A 25048-nucleotide genomic window follows, 5' to 3' on the forward strand; every position below is an offset into this window, starting at 1 on the left:
TGGTTAGGTACCCTTTTGTTGGAGGAAAAAAACCCAACATTTTTATAACTTTATTCTTTATATTCAAACAGATACTATCATGTGGGCTTAGAAACTGAAATTTGATAATTTTATGTCTTGTCATTTAACATGGAGTTGTGAATTCTGAAGTCCACGAGTGATAAAAATATTTTTATGACAAATTTTCCCTTTTTATCTGAAAAGAGGGGACTTGTCTAGGATTATACATTGGTAAACTGTAAATCCTTTATCCTGAGAAAGATATTAGTAAATGAATTTAAAATTTATGGCTTAGATTTAATCAGAACTTACTCATTAAAAATTATATATGTAAACATTGTTATAGGATTCTTCATTTTTACTTTTTATTGCATGACTTTATCTTTAAAAAGAATTCTTGTTAACTTTTTTAATGCCAAAAGGGTGCTGTGGCGCTTGATTAAAAAGAAATACATATTAACAATGCTTACTGTTACTTAAGACTTTTATTATCTGGTGTAGATTCAGATTTGACTCTAATTACTCTAAATAGTAATTGAAAGGTCATCACAATATTAATTTGTTATCTATGTGTTATTATCACTTCTAAATTGGGAGAGAGATAAAGTTAAACATTTATGTAATTCTATCCTATTTGGTAATAGTTTACACTAATCTTATAAGGGTTAATATTTAAAACACTGAAAGGTTAAACAAAAACTTAAATCTGAAATGATAATTTTTAAAAACTAAACAAATATGTAGAAGATGCTTCAGTAGTCTTACAATTAAAGAGAGGTGTCATATTGTTTCTGGAAAAAAAGACAGAAGGTCCAATTAATCATAATTTGTACATATTTTTTAACTAATACAAATATTAAATAATTCTGGAAATCAGCACATAGATTTCTCTATGGTATTGTTTGATATCAATGTAATTTATGCTAATGCACTGTATAAGTGAAGAACTTGCTGTTTTAATGTTTTATTAAATAAAGTACCTTGTAGTTGATATTTAGTTTTGATTTTGTGTCAATTAGAAAATCTGGTTTTTATCCTAAATTAGGACCGTTAAAGAAGGTAATGCATATAAGCATATTAAAAATCAAGTATGCAAGACAAAACAGTTAATATATGATCAATAAAGAAGTTGAAATTACAGAATTTTATTATGGATAAATAATCAGTGATGAATTTGAATGTTTTAAAATGGTATAATTGAGGAGACTCAATCAGTTTTGTACTGTTTTATGACTTCTCATCTTTATTTATAATTGATTTGTCTAAGGGGACAGGAAACTTTGAAAATGCAGAATCTTAAAACATTATGAACTATATTATCATTATCAAAGGAAGACATCTAAAAAGAAATGCTGTTGGAGATTTGTTATGTATTTTAGTGCTAAGAGCCATCTTTTTCATAGATTGATTTGATTTGAAGGAAAGCCTCTGGTGTAAAGGTGGCAGAGTAAATACCTGAAGAGTGATGTTCTCTGTTCTAGCGATCAATACTAGCCCCATGACTCTACTTCTGGCTACCTTCTAGTTAAAAACAAATTTTTTAATTCTGACAATTTAATTGCCCTGCCCAAGTTCACATTAACTTGCTTGGGGAAAAGGGCTTTAGGTAATTTTTCAAAGAGAGACCCTCCAAAGTGGTTATTTATAAAAGTCATTTTGTAATGGGAGATTTCTTTAACTTTGCAGAAACTGAGTCATATTTTTAAATTAAAGTTATTACTTCCCCTTATGATTATCCTTTATGGAAATGAGCAGCAAAAAGCAGAAGTGGATATTTGATTCTGAGGGCATTTTCTTTCATATTTTTAGAGTGTATTAGAAATAAGTTGTAATAATTGGTAACATTCTCCTAATACACGAAAACAGATTTTGTCAGTTATTTATTATCCAAGCATTTGAGATCTGGAAAGTACCTAAGGCTAAAGTACAGTCTAACTTTATTCTTTACAGATAAGGAAACTGAGGAGATAAAAGACTCACATGATTCTTGGTAGATAGGGGAATAAAATCCCAGGCGAACTGATGACTAGTCAGATCATCAATGTTATGCTGTAGTGTATTCTAAAATTCATTGTTAAATATAGCAGGAAATTTATATTCAAAGTAAAACCATGCAAAAGTGTTTTGAATGGTAGAAAGATTGGTTTTAATTCAAATACTGAAACATTCTAGCAGTAGAATCCTATTGAATTCAAGACATTTTTATTTTATAGAAAATGTACACGCTAATAGAAACGTATAAGGAAGATTTAATATAGTTTAAAATTGTAAGCATATGGAATGATACAAGTAACTCATCTGGTTTTCTGGGGATGACAGACCATGTAAAGATTCTAAATCATGCCATTCTCCCCTAGCTTTAATAATGTCAGATTCTGTTGCTTCCTTTATAGTATCAGCATGTGTTGTGTTCTCTAATACTTTTGGGGAACTCATGATCATTAGGGGATGAACTTGACTTGTTCTTCTAATCATCCTATTTTATAGTTTTCACTAATATTTCTAGAGTAAATTTTCTTGACTTGGAGAGCCCTTTGGGAATAATATAAACTAGAAAGGAGAATGAGTTTAGGACACTAGTCATGTTTAAAATATTCTGTATGTGTCCTGTTTAGAATATATGGCTATAGTATACACTTCACATCCTAATAATTGGATACCCATATTTATTTTATGCACATATAAAGTCATTGGTAATTTTAATAGTGATCTTTTTTTTTCTATTGATGCTTCTAGTTACTGGTACAATGGACTTTTAAAAGAGGATTTATATATCATAGGAAGAATAGTTTTCTGTGTTCTTTTTCTGTTTTAATTTTATTTACCCACCTATGGTGGATAGGTAAATTAACTTATGCCCAGAGCAAGCTCTGCAGATCTTGAACTTCATGTTTTGAGGAGCAGTTTCTCTTTGAGCTTTCCCATTGCTCTTAGCTTTAATCAGTCAAAAGCTGTGTTTCAAAGGAGGCCTTTTTGACACATTTCTCCAATTTTATGTACAGTTGTACTTTAGTTATTAAGTTCGGGTAAATTTTAAACCAGAACAAAAGGTGAGATTAGATGATGGCAATCTGCTAATAGTGATGTGAAAAATTAAATAGTTACTATGTTTGATACTAATTTTATTAACCATAAAAGATATCAGTCAAGCTTTAAAACTTAACCAAAAGTGTTCTGATTTCTTCAATCAAACATTTATTGTAATGTTGAATATCCTCACAAGAGATACTAAAACAGTTGATACTTGTTTTAATGGTTGAGTATAACAAATGAAAGGTAAAAATATACTTTTCCCAGATATAAACATTATAATTATCTTTTATTTTATACTTGGGACTGTTTTGTTCTAATTTAAAAAAAAAAAAGTTCTGTAGCAGAAAGCTATTAGACCACTGAGAATTGAACACCAGCGCATGTGGTGTGTATTAGAGTACTGTTGGTAATTTTACTGCTGCTAACTTAAAATCCTCAAGGGGGAGTTAATTACAGGAAAACCATTCTAAATATCAGTAAGCTGCATATTTTCCATGACAAGAGGTTTTTTCAGTTGAGGTCGAACAATTCCAGAATCTGAGCTTGTGAAAATAAGTAAATAAATAAATTAAAGTGGGTGTTTGTGTGTGTTCAGTATACCTATGGTATTTCAAATTTTTTTCATAAAATTTTCTTTAATTCAAAAGTTATTGTGCTTAAATATGCCAGCACAGTGAGAATTTATTAAAATTTTTCTAAATTCCAGTTGGAATGGATAGCAAATTATTTTTAGTGATCATTAAATTTTTTGTGTACTGAGCAATTTTTAACCATTGCATATTACCACTAGCTGCTCACATTTTTTGGTAAATGTTGCCAATTAAAGATTCTGTCCCTCCCCCCCAGCATAAAATAAAAATAATGAGCAAGGTGACAAATTTAATTGTTTCTGATGTGTTTGGCAGATGCTCATCAAGTTTGGAAGTGAATATTTTTCATTCTGTTTCTCATGATTCTAACTTAACCTTTAAAAATATACTACCAAAAATAAAACAATTAGTAAAATAGTATATAGCTTACACATTAATATTTGGTTACTGGTTATTTTTGTTTTCTGTGGTTCAGAGCCCAGATTCTGGTACCACATTGTGTGGATTTAAATTCAGATTCTATTCTCACTGGCCGGGTTACCTTGAGCAAGTAATGTGAACCTCTTTGAGTCTATTTACTCAGTCTGAAAAGGAGAAATTACCTGAGGTTTATGAGAATTAAATGAGTTAAATATGTAAAAAATGCTTTGAACACTCCCTGGCACTTAAGAAGTGCTGTTTAATATCAGCATTATTTTTTTTTCCCTGCTTTGAAAAAGGAATTGTAAATCCAGGAAATGAGGAGACTATAATGTACTGATTCTGTTCTCAGATCTAACAGGCGATTGTTAATTTCGTACAATTACTTCATAAGAAAATACAGTTTGTGATTCTTCTTGTATTTCTTAGTGACCAATTTATTTTTTGTAAAATTGATAGTAAATTGGAAAAGATCTTGTTTGGGCTAAAGGGAGTGTTTATGACTTCAAAATAAGGAAATACAAATACTTGAAACATTAACAATGATATAAAAACTGTTATTAGTCTAAAACGTAGCTGATTTGGGGTGTATTTCTTTGTCGCATTTAAAAAACCAAACACATTTTCGTTAGACACTTTAATTTTTTCCAAGCACATATTGAGACCTTCATATGTGTGTAGCATGCTATAATATGTGACTGAAAGAAAATAGTATTTGCTTACCCATGGAGGGTATTCAAAATCCAGTGTAGAAAACTTTCCATGACTTCCTTGTGTAATAGAAAACCCCTACATTCTTTTAGAAGTGCACATAATTATTGTATATAAATGATACACATAGTGAGTTCATAATAAATGATAGAAATTTTACTTTTAACATTATTCATAGCCATGCCTGTTAAAATCACGGAAGCTTTGATTTTTAAAGTTGACTAGGTAACATACATGTCTAACTATTAAGGATAAATTATATAGATAGGTGTTAATCATGTATTGCAAAATGAATGCTGCTTATACTTTTTGATTTGAGGCCTTATGTCTAGGTGGAAGCTGCGGGAGCAAAAACACCTCTGTCCAATTTCCACATCAGTAGCTGTTGTTTTCCTGGGTCAGGTGCTTTGCTGCAAACCAGCAATGTCAGAATTGTAGCAAGGGTTCTAAACTTTGCCTTATGTGATATTATTTTTCAAAATAGAGTTTATATACACATGACCTTTTAAAAGTCACAATCCAGAAGTTACTATCCACTTTTGTGCTTTTCTTAAAGAGAAAGCTGCTCAAATCAAAGGGTTTAAGGTTGAAGTTAGAATTTTCAGTTTCACTGTCTTGTCTTTTTAGCTGCACCTCTCTTTCTTCTCTATGTCCCTGGTTGGCTGTAGATGCCCACCTGGCTGCTTCTGTACCTCCTAGATTTGTTGTGCCCTTGCGCTCCTTCCTTTCCTTTCAGACTTCCTTGTCACAGTGTCTGAGAGTCTGGTTACTACTCTCCACAGGCCGCTCCAGTTTCAGGCAGCATGAGGCTCTTTGCCCAGATGCCTCTCACCCTGGGCTTTCTGTTATGTTTGCCCCCCGGGTGTCTTAGCTCTTTAGTTTAAACACGGGGAGGAGGTAGTTTTTGAGCCTCTACTTAGTTTCCACAGTGCCTTGCTCTTGGATGTTTGTATAAGGGCTGAAGTGTGGGTTCAGGTGTGAGATGTGGCATGGGCCATGTAAAGGAAAGTGGGAGGAATAACGAGAAAGAGAATGTAGTTCTTCTAAGATGCTCTAGCTTTATTCCAGTCAGCTATGGCTTAAGTATCTGTTCTAAATCCTCATTGTGCATCTCCTCTCTTAGCTCTGACCCTTCTTACTTCTGAATTCTCCTTTGCAGTCACTCCCTAACCAACATTTCAAAAAAATTGCCGGTATCATATTCTCAAGCACAAATTTGTCTTATTTCATAGTGTTGTTTCCAAAACTAGGTTCTGGTTTTTTTCTATTAATGAATTTCCAAAAATTGCTACTTTGAACCCTCCCCTACCCTAACTATAAGTAAATAAATGGTTTAGTGAGCGGTACAAGGGTCAGATTTAATGGGATTAGGGTGCTTGTTCAGGGTAGCGTTAGACTAGGCTTGGGGAATTGCGTTTGTCAGAAGGAGTGTGAGTGCCATCCCAGTGCTCTCCCCACCGTGGATGACTCTGTGTAAAATGACTGACCATCTTTAGCCACCCATCCTTACCTCAGTTCCCTCCCCTCTGCCAAAGTATTCTTCCTGAGATGACCGACAGCTTTCTTTGTTTCCTTTTCATTTCAGCTGCAGATGAAGATATCCTTGCTAAAGGAAAACAGTCCATCAAGAGTCAGGCTTTAGGAAATCAGAACTCAGAGAATGAGATCCTCCTGGAAGGTGACGACGATACTCTGTCATCCGTGGATGAGAAAGATTTAGAAAATTTCACCGGTAAACTCACTGTTTCTGTAGATATTTCAACTAGCTCTGGGCCAATAAGCATCTAATTACTTACTTTTTCAGTGTGACCTTTAGGATTACCAGGTTTATACTCACCATTACATAAAGATTGTTTTTGTTCTTCCAAACATTTCCCCCCTCAACTTCAACACTGTTTCCCCTTTATTGTTTAGCCTTTTTTTATCCTACCCATCTTTTTCTTTTACGAATAATTTTCATATGAAAAAGAAAAAAAAGTTTAGAAGCTACAACAGCAGAACAAAATTGCTTCACCTGTCCCATGGGGTTACCTAATCTCTATAAAATGAGAGCTGTGGTAAAATCCTGCCAGTTGTTTTGGAAATAAAGCGTGGAGGCAGATGAACTATTTACTTTGATATACAGGTCTTAGTGAACATGCTGCGTATACACTTAAGTCTCTCAAAAAAATCCATTCCAAGAAAGCTATGGCTTTTTACAGGATTCACATATTTTACCTGATGTAGGAATTTTGATTTGTACTCTGCAGATTTTCAGTTTTACTTCCCTTATGGGAAAAATTCTCTTGTTTAGCCTGAAATTTTAGTCATTCATTAAATGGCTTTTTTCCTCTAATGCCTGGCTCTGTCCCTCAAGGAGGAAAGTCTGAAAAATTCTGTAACTTTCATAGGTGAAAATTATATAATCTTCCATTTTGATCATTTTAATTTAAGAGAAAAAAAGCATTAAAAAACCTTTTATTTAGGGACATATCTGCAACTATGCTGCCTTGCAATGAATGATAATGAAAAGCAAAATTAGAAGATGGTAGCATCTCTGATGACTGTAACCTTTTTGTAAAGTAAAATAAAAATTAATTGGAGCATTACATTACAGGATTAATGTGGCAATGGAAAGTAAGGTGGACACTGTTATTTCTAGTCTTTTCCTTCACATGCATTTACCCATTTCTTCCTCCTTTATTTTGCTGCTTTTTCTTGCTACTAGTAATACATTCATACAGTAATAGAGGTGAAAGGGGAGTTTAATTATATAATCTTGACAATGGCAATAGGATTAAGAAGTAATCCACACTAATAAAGTGGTGTGGGTTAGAAATGAAGTGGAAATTGTCAGGGGTCTTCCGTAGGACCTAGGCTGCCCTAGCTTCTGCAGCTGTCTGCTTACTCTGTAATTGAATGTCTGAGAGTGATTGAAAAAATGTTATTTCTTCTCAGGATTACATGCTAATGTACAGAGGGCAAAAGGAGACAGCAAAAGAACACATAGCTGCTTATTTCATCCATTTATAGGGATGAGCTTTGGGAAATCACTGCTGTTCTGCAGCTATCTGCTGCCCATCTGCAAACACAATGTATTTGTACATTGGGAATAGAGGGCAAAACCTGCTCTGATCTCTGCAGAGCATCCTTTCTATTGTCCTACTGGCACACATTAAGATTGATGTGAGATTAAGGACCAACACCCTTCTAACAATTGATGGAAATGTCAATTCATCTGAATTTTGAAACACTTATTCACCCATTGATTACCTGAATAGGTGTACTGTGTTTATAGGCACTATATTAATTCAGAACTATAAGTGCCAATCTTTCCTTGCTGTTTTCTTCCCCTGTAGGAGTTGTACAATGAGGAAGTGAGTCAGGATTTCCAATTCATACTGCATCTAACTCTACGTAAATGTATGTGTGTGTATATATGTATACATACATGCACATATATAAATATATACACACATATATAATTATTTTAGTCTTTTTTTTTTTTAGGTTTAGCTGTAATATAGTTATGTTCTTTTATCTGTAGTGAACCCATTGTTTTCAGTAGCTGGCTGATTTGTCTCTTTGATAAGCCCTGTGGAGATTTGATTATTCCAATAAAAATTCATTCACTTGGAAACCCACCCTCCAGCTGTTTACTCCCAGAGTCCCTGAACTACACTAATATTAGATTTGGAAGCATTGAACAATATTTAACGGTGGAAAGGCAGGCTTAGAAAAGAACTATTTTTACCTATCTTTCATGGGGTGAAGTTGCTATAGAAGAGGTGTTGTGTCAGTTTGGCACAAAAGCTGTATCAGAGAATATCGTTTAATGTTTCTCACTTCACTAATAAGCTAGTGATGTTTTTGTAATTGTGTCTCAGCCAAACTATAAGCTAACCTCTGGCCTTGGAAGCTTATTGAGTCTTCTTTGCTCCTGGTTGTTGTTCCATGTTGTTAGATCGCCTGAGGCTTGTTTTCTAAATGGAATGTAGATGGACTGACTTAGGCAAAGTCACTTTTACTAGGAGAGTAGACCAAAGGTTTGCAGACTCCCTGTGAAATAATTGCATCGTAGTTTACTGGAATCATTAACTGCCTGTTATAAATCTATTATGAGCATCCTTGGTTTGCATTTTCAGAGCAATATTGGGGTAGACAGAATATGTAAGTGTAGAAAGAGTTGGCAGACAGTGTGGTACTCAGGGTGAGAGTTTTAAAATTAAATGAAATTTCTGATTGAAGCTATTTGATTTTTTTAAAATATGTCATCCCAACTGGTACACCTTGTCTTTTCCTTTTGGCAGGTCCTGTTAGCCTGAGCACACCAGCCCAGCTTGTTGCCCCCTCTGTTGTAGTAAAGGGAACTCTTTCTGTTACCTCCTCCGAACTCTATTTCGAGGTGGATGAAGAGGATACTAACTTCAAGAAAATCGACCCCAAGGTGAGATGATGAGGGTCCGGTTTTATTTTCATGGATTTTTTTTCTCGTGATGAGATGCTGGACTGTGTTTAGATAGCACTGACACTGGTAAAATTTAACAAAATTACTTTGAATTTTTTGCAGAATTGCCTCTGCCTCTATTCAAGGCAGCTACCTTCTTTAGCTTATGATGCCCTTACAAGCTAGTTAGATTATTGAACTTCATTTAGATTCAAAAACAATTTCCACTTAATTGCATTTATCATTAGCTCATTCAGGGCTGGGGGAGAACCTCAGGGAATATTGTCTATAAATATATTTGCTTCAAAGGGTCCAGGATGAATTAAGCTACAAGATTCAGTGAGATTGAGAGTGGAATTATTTTGTTTAGCCTTTATATTTTCTGGCTATAATACCAATATATCACTCTCTTTGCTTTGTCCTCATGACTTACTACTCTGTCGTGCATGCAAGCATGTTTTGTGTGTGTATGAGATACCTCTGTTTCCCATTACCTATAGTTGATTTTACAAGGCACTACATAATTTCCTATTCTTAAATGAAAAGGTAATTTCCCTTTTAAAATGTATTTCTGATTACTTTTCGACCATGTAGAGTTAATTTTACTAAGAGACATTTGTGGCACAGCCATAAAGCCACCATTAGGTTTGTGTCATGAATGTGAGGAAACAGTCTTTGAGAGGAAACAGTCTTTTTAAAAATGAGCAAAATAAGCAACCTGTGGAAAGAGAAAGGTTTAAAAAATTGAGTAACTTAATTTACAGACTAATAGCTTGTGTATGTATGTTTGTGTGTATGAACATACCCATACATAGTCTGATTTTATTGATAGTAAGTTATTTAGTTTTATAATTATGTGAATTAGTAAATTTCAGTGATTTTAAAGTATATCAAGGTAGTTCCTGATGAAATGCTAGAGTTTTATTATGAACTTTACCAACAAATCATCTCTTGTCTTAGGCATGTTTCGGTCTTTGTTTCTAAGTTCTTACCTTTATTAAGACAAGATTTTGTAAATTACATGATAGAATAGCTGTGATGGAACTGAATTGTTTTGAGCATGATAATTCAGTTAACCCAAATATATAGAAAACTTTAATTCTGAAATTTCATCAACCAGAAAAATTTTCTAGTTTGTTTGCATGACTGAAATGTCTGAAAATGTATTTCAATTTCTTTTAAAAAGGAAGGTTATCAAAATTATTTAAACTGATTTGTGGCAGCTGATGAGTTTGAGAGGTTGCCGTTTACTTCAGAATATTCTGTTCTTTTAGACATACACTGCTTCAAATCTAAAATATGATTTAATTTAAAGGTGTCTCGTGAATTGTTCTGAATTTTAGAACCTCTTCCAGTATATTTGGGTAGGCTATTTGGAATTATTTTCTCCTTTTGGGTTGGGGGAAGTTACAACTTTCATTTCTCTGTGATCTTATTCTGTGCAGCATCATTACATTAATTTTCTTTCCCTGTTGCCTGTGTACTACAGGGATCTTTTAGCCTAATCACAGAAATTTTCTTGTACCATTGCAATTGCCTCATATTACAGAAATAAAAACATGCCATTTTATATTCTTATTTTTTTTTTCAACCACTTATTGGAAGGATTTTTTTGATATAGACTTGGGTGCTGTAAGGTTTTTCTGTAGTTGACGACACTTGTGTTACTGCAGTGACTTTCTTTTTTTTGGTTGGTCCTACCTACATTTAAATAGGATAGAAAAAAGATGCTGAATTTGGGGAATTTTTGCTTCTTGAGAAGACTTAAAAACTTTTTTCCTAGGATAGTTGGAGGAAAATATGTATCTAATGGTGTAAATGGTTTTGTGAGTGAAAAGCATGGTCATTTTAAAGATACCATTTTAATTTTTTATAATAACACTGTACCCTTAAATCATTTCTTTGTAAATAAAAGCTCATACTACTGGCTTTGAAAATTTTCTCAAAAAAAAAAAAAAAAAAGAACATTTTCTCCTAGAGATTAAATTCATTTGTATTATTTAAAAAAATTAGTATTTTATCTGAACCACTTAATATTACAGTGAGTTTCTACATCTACAGGAAGACCAGAAAAATGTAGGTTGAAAAGAGGGGAGATGATTTCAGAACTGATAAGATCAAAGTTTCTATTTCTAACAGGGAGCTATTTTCACTAGGGGATTCTTACCAGGGAGCCTACAACTTCAGCCTGTTTGGTGACATGACCTAGTCAGGGCCTGAGGTTTTTCATCTTTATATGCTGTCCTGGGGCTCATCCTTCCATACACTTCTTCCCCTAGTCAGACTTGTTTATTTCATTTTCAAAAATTGCTTTTTAGAACATTTCCCCCAATATTTCTCATTCATGGATTTTCTCAATAAATTACCAACTGGGCTAATTCAAAGAATAAATTTTAAAACCTCTGACACATATTCTGTACCTGGGACTTAGAATTAGCATATCTACTGGAGAATATAGTTACCTCCAGCCTAAAGAAGATAAACCAATTCCTTTGGGATGATTCAGATTTATTTAATAAGCAACTAGATTTTTACCTTAAAAAGCAGAAAGAGGAGGAACAAATGCACTTTTCCTATCTGTAAATTCTCTAAACAGTAATTTTTCTTTGGTCATAAAAGTGATATCAAACTTTTTTGTTTAAAATGCCTACAGGCAGCTTCAGGTTAATTCTGGGAATTTGATTAAAAATTGTTATGGCATTTTTATGGCATTTATGACATGGTTATGGCATTTATAACTAAGCCATTTTAAAAACTGAAGTAATTTATAAATCTGGATTATTCATATCACCATTTACTGAAGGAAAAAGGAATACTGCCGTAATCATTTCATTATTTTTTGGTGTATGATTGATTTCAGTTTTTGTTATTTCAAGTTTGAAGAGGATAAATGAGTGAAGGAAAACTATCAGTTGCTGTGTTAACTACTGAAAAGGCCCATAAACATTTCCTAAGTGTTTCAGACCCAGAGTAGAGTTTTTTAAATTATGGCATAGACCACAAATCTATTTTTAATGTGAAATAATACTTTCTATTTTAAATATTAGAACCAAATTATGTTGTTCCATACAAAAATCTCTTCTTTTTTCCCATCTTTCGATCTTTAATCTTAAAAATTACAGAAGATAGTTGATTAAAATTAATATTTTCTTTTTTCTAAGTATTTTAACAGGTTCTTGTATGATTTAATCTGCAAAATGTGCTGTATTTGGAAATTTTGCATTTGCAAATTAGAATTCCAATGGAACCTTCTTACATTAGTTCCTCAAGTTCCCATCTTTACATTGTAAATTATAAATGGTGACCTCAACTGCCTTCATTTAAGAACAATTCACAACCAGCCAATTACAATGTAAAGTAATATTTTTATTACTGTTTTCAACAAGATTGCTTAGGGTGAGGGTAGAGGTGCAAGAGAGGAAGGGACACGATCTGACATTGGCACTGAGATACACTTAACATCAGCAAAACCTTTTTTAAAAGAGAAATTTTACATATAATTAAATACTTTTTTTCACTTTGTGACAACATTCAGGCAACCCAAAACAAAATGAAATGAGAGAGAGAGAGAGAGAGAGAGAGAGAGAGAGAGAGAGAGAGAGAGAGAGAGAGAGAGGGAGAGGGAGGGAGGGAGGGAGAGAAAGGACAGAAAGAAGGACAAGGGCAGAGACTACTATACACGGATTTGAAAATGTACCTTGGGTTTCATTTTGTGGTGGCAAAGCCCGATTGCTTCTTTTGTGTGATCTTTTAAATTCACATTGTTTGGAAGAAAACGATCACTTTTGTGCAAGAATGTGATTTCGTTTGGCTCGCTGGTCTGCTCTCTCTTTGTCGTCCAGGAACGCAGGTCCTCGGGGCGCCTGCCTCTCCCAGGTGGCGTGCGTAAAAGTTTGCGCCCGGGGTCCCGGCGTCCCCGCCGTCGGGGTCGGTGTCGGTGGCGGAGTCCCGTGGGGTGTGTCCGAGAGCGGTCCCGTCCGCGTCGCTTTTCAAGCAGTCCCCAGCACCCTATAGTTTGTCCAGGCTTTTGGGATTGGTGAGAATTTCCCTGGCCAACCTCCAGGTCTGCTTGGCAGCACTCTCCAGGGCCGAGTGGGGCTTGCCCTGGAAAAGGTCGAGGTTGGGCAGAAAGTAGTGCGGGCAGCGGCGGCACTGCAGGCAGGAGATGAGCTGCAGCAGGATGCCGTTGAGCCGGTCCCCGAGGCACGCCTCGTCCCAGTCCGTCTCCCGCGGGTGCTTCTCGCACTCGTACAGCAGCAGCGTCTTCATGTGGTAGTTGTTGAGCGGCTGGCCCGGCAGCTCCAGGTGGCGGTCCCGCAGCGTCTTCAGCACCGAGAGGCACTTGTTCCGGCAGCCGCCCATCAGCAGGCGGTTCTCCGCCTCCCCGAACTGCAGCACCCAGGCGTCGCTCTCGGCGGAGCTCTGCTTGCCGGTCAGCGAGTAGCACTCCTTGGACAGCAGGTTGAAGCCCTCCGCCTTGACCTCCGCCACGCGGTTCGGGCCGGGCCAGGGGATGTGGGGCATGGGCCACTGCGCAGCGCTGCGGGGCCAGATGCCGGTGCACTTGAACGCCGGCGTGATTTGCACCACGTAGCGCTCCCGGATGCGCAGCTTCACCTCGCTGGTGTCGGCGATCATCTTGACCACGTCCCGGTAGCTGCACTTGTCCACCGCCTGGGCCACCAGCGTCTGGAAGCGGGAGCGGATCTTGCGCGCCGAGAGGTAGCCGGACGCCGTGATGAACTCGACCCAGAGAGACATGCTCCGCTTGCGCCCGTCGCTCAGCTTGAGCACCGCGCAGCCGGGCAGCGAGCCGTCGTCCACGAAGTTGAAGACGCCCATCTGGTTGAGGTAGAGCACCACCTCGAACTCTGTGGGCGAGATGACCTCCAGCCCCTCGTAGCGGGCATCGATCTCGCTCAGGGAGCTGATGAAGCGAGGCTCCTGCACCTCCACCTCCTTCAGCACGTCCGAGACCACCTTGCAGACCTCACGGATGGTCTTGGCGATGGCCGCCTTGCGCGCTTGGCACCGCTCGGTGTAGTATTTGTTGAGCTGGTAAACCAGCTTGGCCTGAGCGGCGATCATGTTGGGGCACAGGTCCGGGCTGTACACCGGCGTCTCGCAGTACGTTGAGGGATCCAAGGCTCAGGCACTGGTGGTGGCCCTGCGGCTCTCCAGACGGTCAGTGCGCGCCCCTCAGCCCCACTTTCCCCCTGGCTCTCCACCTGGGCTGCCCCGTGGACGCTGCAGCCGGCCGGCTCCCTCTCCCGTCTCTCCAGACCCTTTGCCTTCTCTAGAGAACGGGACAGATAAGTGACCTTTGGAAAAGGAAGGTACTTGCGGAGACTTTCTCCGCTCTTTCTTGAAGAGTCGAATAAAGAGGTGCGAGTAGGAGCGATGGGAGGGAGGGGGCAGGAAGAGAGGGTGAGAGAGAGAAACTCAGGTTACCCAGAGATGTCTGCATCCGAGATCGCCCACAAGTCTGGAGATGAGGTCCTTTAGTTTCCAAAGTGAATTTAAAAAGCAAAGCGAAACATTCAGCCTTTCATTCTGAAACTTCTCTTGCGCGCTGACTTCTTCGCCCGGCTTGGTGAGTGCCTTTCTCCTCGCCCTCCCCCAAAGGGAAGGTGAAGGATGTAATTAATGTCCTGAGAGCAGTGAAGTGCAACTCGGCGCAGCACCCTTGGAGGCTCGCAGAATCCCGGCGCCCAGCGTGCGGGCTGGTCTCTTCTCGGGGGTCCTGCTGGAGAGCTTTTCTTCCCCTGCTGGAGGCGTCCTGTGGACTGGGTCTGTTTATTTGCAGTGGGTTCTTGTCTTTCTCTAGGTGCAAACCGCTGGGAGTTGTTTGATACTCATTTCTGCTTCGCAAATTAAAATTTTGGCCCTCGGAAAATCTGTTTTAGTGTGAAGAAGTCGCAGCTTGCGTTGCATCTGGGGTTTAGTTACAGGGGTTCAGGGGTTTTTCTTATTCTCCCCTTTAGGTTGCTTGTGCGGATTCCACTTTCTGAGCCCGCTCTCCCTCCTCCCCTCGACTCACTCTCTCTCTCTCTCTCTCTGCCCTCCTAATCTCTCTCCCTCCTCCTCCCTGTCCCTCCCTCCCTGTCTCCTCTCTCTCTCTCTCTCTCTCTCTCTCTCTCTCTCTCTCTCTCTCTCTCTCTCTCTCTCTTTCTCTCTCTCCGCGGTTTCCTGGAGTTATTTAGTTTATGAATGGTCCAGGGCCATCATGAGGGGGGTGGAGCTTCAGTTCCTACAATCGCTATCCAAGCTGTCAGTGCCTTAACCAATCCCAGAGAGAAGACAGGCATGCTTGGCAGACAGTAGCAGCCACCACTGCACTTGATAAAGAAAGAGGGCAAAGAGAGAAGTAGGAAAATAGGGTAGATAGGAGAGTCAAATGCGCACACACATTTCACAGCCCCCTCTTCTCTCTTATCAGTTGCAAGAAAGAAAAAGAGTCTATGTGAGAGGGACTTCTGGAGATGCTGGAATAACGCGAGGGAGAGTAGCAGTGGTTCAGAAAGGTTCACTTTTTTTCCCTATCAACACTGTGAAGAAGGTGCAAACTTGTGACAACATTACTTTCTCTTGTAGGCAAATGGAAGGAGGAAGGAGCGTTTTGGAAAGGACCTAAAATTTTTTAGATTTTGTCCTCTTGCAAAGTCTTCCTCACTTCCTTTTACTTCCCTTGCTTTATTGCCAAGAGCCAGAGCAATGCTGTATATGTGCACCAGTGCGTGTGTGTGCGTGTGCGTGTGTGTGTGTGTGTGTGTGTAGAGCAGGGTAGAGTGGATATGGGTGAGGGTTTATGACCATAAATCTCTTTTCAGTAATTTCCATATGCGGTTGAAAATGGGGCCGGGTGAAAATAGTGCAAGCACCTTCTTTGATAATTATTTCATCATTAAGGTGGAGATATATTTATCAATGCTGGCTATTAGAGAAAGTTAAGTGAATTGTACAAATTATATGTGCCTTTGTGTGGATGTAGACTTTTGTTGGCTATGCTTTCACATTAAAATAAATCATTACGATTGTTTTAAGCTTAATAGAAATGAAAGAAAGTAAATCTGAACTTAAAGTTTTCTTAAAATGTATGTGTTGTAAATTTAATTTTGAATATATTCTCAGGCAGTTCGGAATTTCACTTGTAAAATGATTTTATTTTCATAATTGACTCATGCTTTTAAAAGACTTCTCTGATGCAAAAATCTATAACTATCCTGTTATTGATTACACAGATGGCTTCACTCTTCCCTTGGCATTTCAGTGAAACTCATGCATGTGCTTTTAGTATCTGCGTTATCCTTTCAAGCTGTACCCATCGTAGCCCTGGGTCCTTCTGGAGGAAAGAAGCTCTAACAGTGTTTCTGACTTACTTGGTATTGAGGGTTTGCCTTTGACCCTCAGGTGTCTGCATTCTGCCTCTTTTTAAAGATAAACCGAGCAGAAGGGACTAGTTTTAGACTTCGAATGATCTATTCTGCCCTGATGCTGTACGAATAAAAATCTGTGAAGCCTTTGGGCAAAGGTTTCAGTTTTTGCAAAATCTGGTATGTGCCCTTTGCAAAAAACCTCTTGTGGGTGGGGAGGGGACGGTTTCACTTTATTAAAACATGACCAGGTGAACCCGAATTCAGTTGCATGGGTTAAGTTTATTTCTCTCCACCCCCTTGACTGCCGACATTTGGACCGCTTGGTTCTTTCTTGCTTGTCTGGTGCAGACGGCTGGCACCTTGTCATACCTTCTCTCTTTGCGGTCAATCAGTCCCTTTCCAAAACTCATTGGCCCTTTTTCTTTTTAAAAAATCAAGTCGGATTTATTGCTGAGAATCCATCCTCAGTGGACCGAAGTTGGTTAGAACAGTCGAAAGTAAGCTTCCCTGAAACTCTGGAGAACCAGGAGCTTCAGTCTCTGCAGCGGCAGAGCCTTGGTGGGGCTGCTGACTCCTGCGTTCTTGGGGGCTGCCACTTGGCTAGAGGGGACCCTCGGCGCCTTGGGGCTTCGCGCTTGTGGGCTGGGTAACCTGCCTGTTGCCCGGAGGTCACAGTGGCTGCGCCCTGGGAAATATTACTGGGTAGGAGGGACCTTTGGGTTAGGGAGTTGTGTGGCCAGCCAGCCGCGGATCCGAAACGGAGTCCCCCGAGGGCAGCTCTCTGGGCGGAGACTGGTGGCCGGGCTCCCGGAGCGACCCCTCCCCGCCCCGAGGTGGCCACTCCTGCCCAGGCGCGCTCGCTGCCCAGGCCTCGCGGCGCGCGCGGACCTGCTCGGCCGCCTGGCCGGAGACGCTCGGGCGCGAGGGGACGTTTGCGAGAAGACCCGGGGGTGACCGCAGCTGTCCCCCCTTCTCCCCGGGCTCCGTGGGGGGCGCCCCTGGTCGGGATCGGTCTGCAGCCTCCCTATTTGGGTGGGGCGCGGGGCGCCCGCCTGACACCCTGCTGCTCCCCTCCTCCGGGCTTTGTCAGGGCGTCTAAGTTTCGTGGCACCCCTGTCTCTGCATTTCGCCACTTTTCCTTGCGGAGGCCGAGGGATGATAAAATGTTACAAATGTTTTGATTTAAAAACAATTCATTACCAATTTACCCTGTCTAAGGTGGATGCTCTAGTAAATAATAAATCAGTTAAACAAAGGCGACTTTAATTTATTGCCCGTGGTACTAATTAGAAACATCATTCGAGCAATAAACTTAAACACTTCCAGCAAATAATGCTCCCTCTCGCCGGCTCCCCACCTCCCCTCCCCCACCCTGCGCCCCGCCGGCTGCAGGGCCGCTCGGCGGCGCGTTTGCGGATCCGGCTCTTCCTCGGGTCGAATAATTGAAGGGGGAAACGGGTATCCGAGGAGGCTGTAAATGAAGAGCCCCTGTCACCTCTGCTTTTATGTGTGTTAGTGCAGAAGTCCAGCAGCAGCTCCTTGGCGGTGCATTAAAATGAAGTGGCAGCCCCTTCTGCAGGGGAGACCATATTCTATTAGAGGCCATGTGAGGAACTCTAGAGGCTAAAAGCCACTTCAGGTCTTCAGACCGATTGATCTGTATTCTCTGGTTATAATCCGTCTCATCATACTTGAGTTAATGAGGCAAAAGAGCGGGAGTGAAATCTGATGGTCCTTGACAAATTCATTAGGGAGGCTGCGGGACATTTTATTTGACTGTTAAACATCTTGTTTGTTTGGTTTAGGCGGTGCCAACATCAGCATGCTTCTGCCCAGGCTGGTGATGTTGGGCTGTCCACAGACGGTTCCTAAAGAGACGTGGAGAACAATCAGAGGGGGATTTGAATTTTTTGTTTTGGGTGTTTGGGTGCTCCAGAACCTGCAGACTCCACCATCACCGTTATTACATTAGGAACTTGTTATGAGGATGTAGATGATAACACTGAGGAGAGCATGTTTTTAGTTAACTGGAAACTAACATTTAATGTATGTTTAAAGTTTAATGTGAAGTTTCCCATTTCCTTAAAAAATTGTCAAGTTATGGCAATGGCTATAGTCGTTTTTGAAAAATGTGAGTGTTTAAGTTGCAGAAGGGTTGTCAGAGTACACACTGCATTCTATTTTAACTTAACCATGGTTAGACTATTAATTATTAATTGAATTTCCTCTTGAAGTGAAACACTTATGTGTATAGACATTTGGAAATAAAAAAAAATAACTACAAATAAGATATTTTACAAACAAAACAAGCATATTTTAATTTGAGGGCCTTTTATTTTTTAAATAGGAAGCAGAACTGGGTGGTTTTTAAATGGTGTTCATCAGGTGATGAGTTGATAGACTATTTTAAAAAAACTAAAATAGTTCTAATTGAGGAATAATGAGCGATCAGGCGCGAATGCTAGTCTTATAATATTCTAATATAACGTAGTACTTAATTTTTGCAAAAATTTTCATGAAAAGAAACAATTCAATTGTGGTACTTGCTTGCAATGAGAGTATTCAGTCAGCTTTTCCTTCAGCAATTGACTTAAACAGCCTTAGCTTAAGTGCTTTGAGAAAGAACCCTGTCTTCCATTTATAGGAAAGCAGTATGAGAAAAAAAAAGAAAATGAATGCTCTTTGCCTGTCATTTTTATACATTCTTGCACTGCTGATGAAGCTTGAACTGCTGCAGGGAATGTATGGATTTGAAAAGAAACGATTCAGTAGTTCATGTTGTGTTTCTCACAAGCAAAACCAAACTAATGACTGAAGTCAGTGCTTCTGTACATCTGACAGTTATAATCCTGTTTACATTTCTAGAGAATACAGAATCCTTAAACGGTTTCATTTTTTGCTGATCTTTCTTTAGAAATGTGTTTATTGAGTTAAACTTTAGTAGTCCTTTATACTTTATATAACAGAGAGTGAAAAGATAGCCATTATTTTATTAACTATAGATATTGCATACAGTATTCCAATGACCTGTACTGAAGAGCTTATCAGTTTTGAATTCTGTGATTTTATTTTCCAGGAAAACATTTTAAAAGTATTCAAAAATGATGAGATCATTCACTTAAAAAAAGACCTTCTCTGTAGGACTTTTTGGAAAACAAAAGGCCATGCATTTTGTTAGTCTTTTCCTTTAAATCTAACTCTGAAACATCTCTTGGGTTGCTACATTTTTGCTTCTTTTGTACTTAATCATTCAACATACTGATAAAAATGCTTGATTTTTTTTTTTTGAAGAAAATTCTTTTTATAGTCAAACTATAAATGGAGCAATAAACAGCTTTTAAATTCTCTGAATTTGAAATCTATTCCGGTAAAAACAGAAAGTAAACAACCCAAACACGATTAGTTTGTATTAATCGATGAAATTTTATTGAGGTAAAGTAATTCAAATATCAGAAAGAAGCTTTAACAATAATTTCCTTATTATACTATACACATTGTATTAAAAGTCAAAACCATATTCTCTGTCAATGATCTAATTTTTCAAAACTCCAAAATGCCAGAGATTGTTTCTGAGCTATGAATAATAATTATTCTGGAATCAATCTAGAGAATTACCAGTAACTGAAAATTTTCTTTGAGCCTTTTGCTGTAGTGCCTATTAATTTTAAATGGTCAATCAAGCTGCTGAAATAAGATTTTTTTTCCTCTCATAAAATAGCATGAAAAGTACCCCCAAACCTTGTAATCTCTTTGATCAGTAACCCAAGGGTATTGATCTTATTCGAAAAGTATAAAGTTGAGCTAATATTCTGTCAGGTAAAAGCAATAGCTTTATGTGTAATAAGCCTATTAACAGTGTTCTCGTATACTTTGAGTATTGTTTTGTGGGCCTTTTTAAGTTTGTTTGGATTAGCTTAGGTAGCACATATGATTAGTGATGTTTACACCTATTAGACTTTTATAAGTCTAATTCTTGTATTATGTAGCAGGGCAAGAAATTTGAGAGTGCAGTGTATGATAGTTCCTTTCTACATTGAATAACAGCTGTATATATGTGAGTACTTTATTAAGTTATACGCAGATTGGTCTCATCCAAATGAATAATGATAAAACAGAGAACACGTACTCAGGAAAAACAGAAATTAGTAACTTTCAATGTGGTTGGGAAGTACGACTGTGTTATTGAGCTAGGCTATGAAGTTAAGAAAATGTGAGTTAATTCAATGAGTTTTCCATAGATGTTTCATTGAATTTACTATATTCTCATTTACGTTGATATGTGTATTTTGGTCTTAGCAACAAATTGTGTAATTTTTTTTTCTCATTTTAAATACACACTTCTTTGAGTTGTAGCAGTTATATTCTTTTACTTCATAGTTAAGCAGATTTTGTTTCAAAAAGTTAGAATAAAACACACAGTCTTGCCTGTCTTCTTTCCTTCCCACCCTCACACCCAGCTTGCATCCTTCCTCCCATCTTGCCCCACCTCCCTTGTTAAGGTACTATTAAAAATTAAATTTTATATATCAGTTATCTTTGACTTTTCGTAACATACTATAATCTTCAATAAATTAAAGTGTTCTTTTAGTAGTATCAACACTTAGCTATTTAGGAGTGACTGTAATTTGTGGATTATTATTTGTCAAAGCTTTTGACTTCGATTCATTTCACAACACTGAATTTTATGGTTTAAAGAAAGTGTGCTACTGTGCTTACTAAAATACTACTACTGACTCACATGGAAAATACATTTCTTGAGATTGTAAAGTCATCCCAGCCCCATTTCTGCTTCCCTTTGTGATCAATGCCAGGCATTTATGAAACATCTAAGGATGTAGATGATGCCTGAGTACCGAGATGTACTTAGATCCAAATATAAGACTTGACAGTACAGTCTATATTTTTTTGAGATCATATAAGACATTCTATGCAACGTGTGCTTAAAATCATCAGTTAAGCATATCGTATGAACAGGTTTTAGTTATAATTTATGAAAACTAGTCCTTTTTTAAAAACCTCTTCAGTTTATTTTCATATACATTGGCTCTAGAGCACTGCGTTTATGTTACTACTAATCCCAGTAAATTGGCATCAATTTTCTGCTAAAGTTACAGGAAATTTTTAATGGACTTTATGCTTTTTTGATGTTAAAAATCTAGCCTGTTCCTTTCTTCAAACATTCTGCATTAGAGTAAAAAGAGATGTGCTGAGAGGTTTCTCTGATTCCTTGTAGTGGTTAAACAATAACAACAAAAATCCTTCGTTGGCTCTAATCTATGTATAGAAGACATCTGTGTTATACAAATGAAATAATATTTGATGATCTAAGGAATGGAAACTTTTCCTTTAACCATCTGAAATAATGCTAGGATATAAAACAGCTGTCTTGGCCTATGTATATCAAGGTTCTGCCAGTCTGTTTCTTTTCTGAATTTTGCTTCTCTATCTTCTCTTCTTATGTTTGGATCATAGAAAGTCTTTCCCTTATTTTCTGACTGGTTTTGTCTGTAGACAAAACCTGAGTTGGTAGGTTTAAATCAGTCTAGATAGAGTGAAAAATCTTTGATCTATGGCTATGACGGTTTCCAAATGATTTGCTTGCTGGGACCAGACACTGTCCATGCCCTTTCACTTTGCTATCAGATAGGTATACACAAAGGATCTGAAAGGCTACCAGATGCATAGTTAATCATCATATTAGATAAGTAAAGGGATCCAACCATTCCTAATTAGATCTTCTCTTTCTAATAGTTATTTGTTCTATAGTACCTTGTTGGTTAAATGCGCTCAAATATTCTAATCTTTTAAAAAATGAGGCCAAAACTTGTTGTAAATTGTAGCATTGATTAAGAATGAGTTATACAAATCTATCTATTGTTTTTAAATAGAGGTTGTTGCTGTCACATAACTTACCTGAGTAGATAAGATAAAGGGAGATAGTATGATAGTATTTAGAGAGCATTAGTGTGGGGGATTGGGTGAGGGAGAAGCCCTGAATTTTTTTATAGTATGACCACAAACTGTCTGAGTGACCTTGATCAAGCCGCTTTCTCTATTCACTGTTCTCTCAATTGTTAAATGGAGGGATGAATTAAGAGTTTTTTTCCTGTCTCTTCTAGGTATAAAAACTTTTAACAGTATTATTAAAGTTGCTATTTACATCTTTATTAGTTTACTTCAAATCAGATATCTTCTGCAAAAATTAGACTTTCAGTGTTGCTCTAATATAAGCATATTAAAGTTTTTTACATAAAAATCATAGAAAGAATAAACTTACAAATGGTTCATATTTTAGGCTTAAGGGCAAAACATTACAAGTTATAGATTGGAGACACTTGTGAGGAACAACCAACTAGCAACTTGGAATAAGCTCTAGGAGTTAATAATTATTGTTTGACAGGAGGTGAATCATAAAAATATGAAATCGAAACCACTATGAATTCTTATACCCACATACACATTTACATGTATGTATACATAGAGTATGCTTAAAGGTGTACGTAAAAGTCGCAGAATCTTTTTTCTTAATATGTCAAATGGCTTTCAATGTTTCTGACATTTCCATTAAGATTAGATATTCTGTAAACGTTAGTTCGTGGTGCCGAAGAAGGTTCAAATTCACAATTATATTTAAAAGAAAAAGTCACTGACATTGCTCTCAGTGACTATCGTTTCACCATATTCATGTTGTCTTAGAAGGTAGATCCAAGCAGGGAAAAGCGTTTCAAAACATGAACCACTGAGTGAGTAAAAGTTTTATACCACTTTCCCATATTTTTCACTTGTTTTCATCAGAAGATCTGACAAGCATAAAAGTGTTAACATCTTTTATTTTACAGATGTTCTTAGTTTTCTCTCAAACTGTAAAAGATGCTATAGCAGAGAAGCATGGTAGGAAATAATTTCAACACCTTCTCTCACTTATGTGATCACTTATTTGTCTAAGCTTGTGGATATTTTTGGAGAGAGGGAAGTGAGGCAGGAAAAGATAACAGAGAAATCTAATTGTTCTCATTTTGAGATATAGATCAATCGGTCTGTCTGCTGTATTATGTTTTCTAAAATAGCTTTGCAGTAGACATGATTGAGTTATTTATATTTTATTTTATGTTTATTGGAAGTCCCTCATTAATGCAAAAGGTGTGCCAGGTGACCACTGAGAGAGTTGTTGATGATGTGAGTTTGCAAAGTAAAGTTAAAGGACTGAAATGAGAAATGTGTTGCTATTTGTGAATTTATGTTTTATCTCACTTCACTTGAAAATTTATGAGTAGCGTGGCTTAAGGGTGCTGGAGTTGTGTGTTCCAGGGCTTGCCCCTACTGATAACACCCTTGTTGGCGTGAAAGTGCAATGCAAATTATGACAGTTACAACCTTCTGTTTTGTTTAACCTGTCAGTAGATTTCCTGGCTCAGTGCTGAGGGCAATGGTGTGTTCAGCTAGTCCATATTCACCTAAACTTAAAAGGTCAGGTTTCTACAGGCAAGCCTAGTCAAAGCCTAATTGATGAGGAGGGCAGGGAGACAGAATTTACTGTTCTGTTGGCTAGTTTCATATCGTTAGGTTGTCCTGAAAGCATCAGGCAGTCACAGCCCCTTTCATGTAAGTGCTGACCCTAGACAGGAGCTGACAATCAAAGGAGGCAGCCACAGGAACCAGTGCAAGTAGGCTATTGATTTTTCAGTTAGGTCTAAGTAGTTTGTAGTATGGGTAATGGGTGACAGAGGCAGGTATGTCATTATCAATGAGCTCCAGAACAGTAGCGACAACCCTCTCTCATATTTCCTTCAGCACTGACAGTATGCATCCAGAGGCGGTCAATAAATCGCCCAACCTTTAACTGACAAGTGACTTGGAGGTTTAGGTTGAGGGGCAGAAGTTATAGAGCTAAACTTGTCTACTTGAACATACGCTGGATCTAGCAACGGAATTAAGTAATTATATTGTTGTGAGGTTTAAAGTTTTGATTTGGGTAAGCCTGCAACTCTGAAAATGAGAGTTAACTTTTAAGCCTTGAGTATTTCGGAAGCATATTTACTTACTTAAAGAAATAAATGGGTCAGTCATTTGTAAAGATGCTCTGCAATGATAATTAAGTTAGGTAATTATGCAGCTTTTAATTAAACTTGATTCTTCTTTAATCAAAGATATCCTTGTTATAAAAGTTCAGCAATTAGCAATTTCCTCTCAAAATCCTTTTAAATTCCTGAATACTTTTATAAATGTTTTAACTGCAGAGCAGTTAAATTGGGGGGAAAAAAGCTGTAACTATTTGTAAATGTGATGTATTAGCCGCTAAGCAGTTGCTATTTGACCTTCAAATTTGTTTTATATTACTTTTCAGAGTGAAATAGTCAGGAATAGAACTTTTAATGATTAAAATTTGATGAATTATGGTTGCTTCCGAATTTAAAAAGAATTTTTTTAAAAAGCATTTCATTTGGATATTTACATTTAAAAATAGATACAGTTTATGTTCACATAAATACACA

At 37.7% G+C, this 25048-nt stretch overlaps 2 protein-coding genes across 4 annotated transcripts in view; one reads left to right on the forward strand and one right to left on the reverse strand.

The window, feature by feature from the left end:
- Positions 1 to 25048, forward strand: part of LRBA (LPS responsive beige-like anchor protein) — a gene marked incomplete at both ends in the record, with an annotated part of 477161 nt that overhangs the window by 249253 nt on the left and 202860 nt on the right. For 2 of the 3 annotated variants that reach the window (XM_084246226.1, XM_084246227.1), the window contains 2 exons: positions 6346 to 6486; positions 9044 to 9180. In XM_084246226.1, coding sequence (XP_084102352.1) covers positions 6346 to 6486; positions 9044 to 9180 — 278 coding nt within the window. Of the gene's footprint in view, positions 1 to 6339; positions 6487 to 9043; positions 9181 to 25048 lie in introns of all 3 variants that reach the window. The other variant, XM_084246225.1, reaches the window with a different exon arrangement.
- MAB21L2 (mab-21 like 2) lies at positions 13189 to 14268 on the reverse strand (the record flags this gene model as incomplete). Its single annotated transcript, XM_084245843.1, has 1 exon — positions 13189 to 14268. One exon carries the CDS (start codon positions 14266 to 14268, stop codon positions 13189 to 13191), a length of 1080 nt encoding a protein of 359 aa, XP_084101969.1.

This window comes from Talpa europaea, assembly GCF_964194135.1.
Source record: "Talpa europaea genome assembly, chromosome: 10".
NCBI classification, from domain to species: domain Eukaryota; kingdom Metazoa; phylum Chordata; class Mammalia; order Eulipotyphla; family Talpidae; genus Talpa; species Talpa europaea.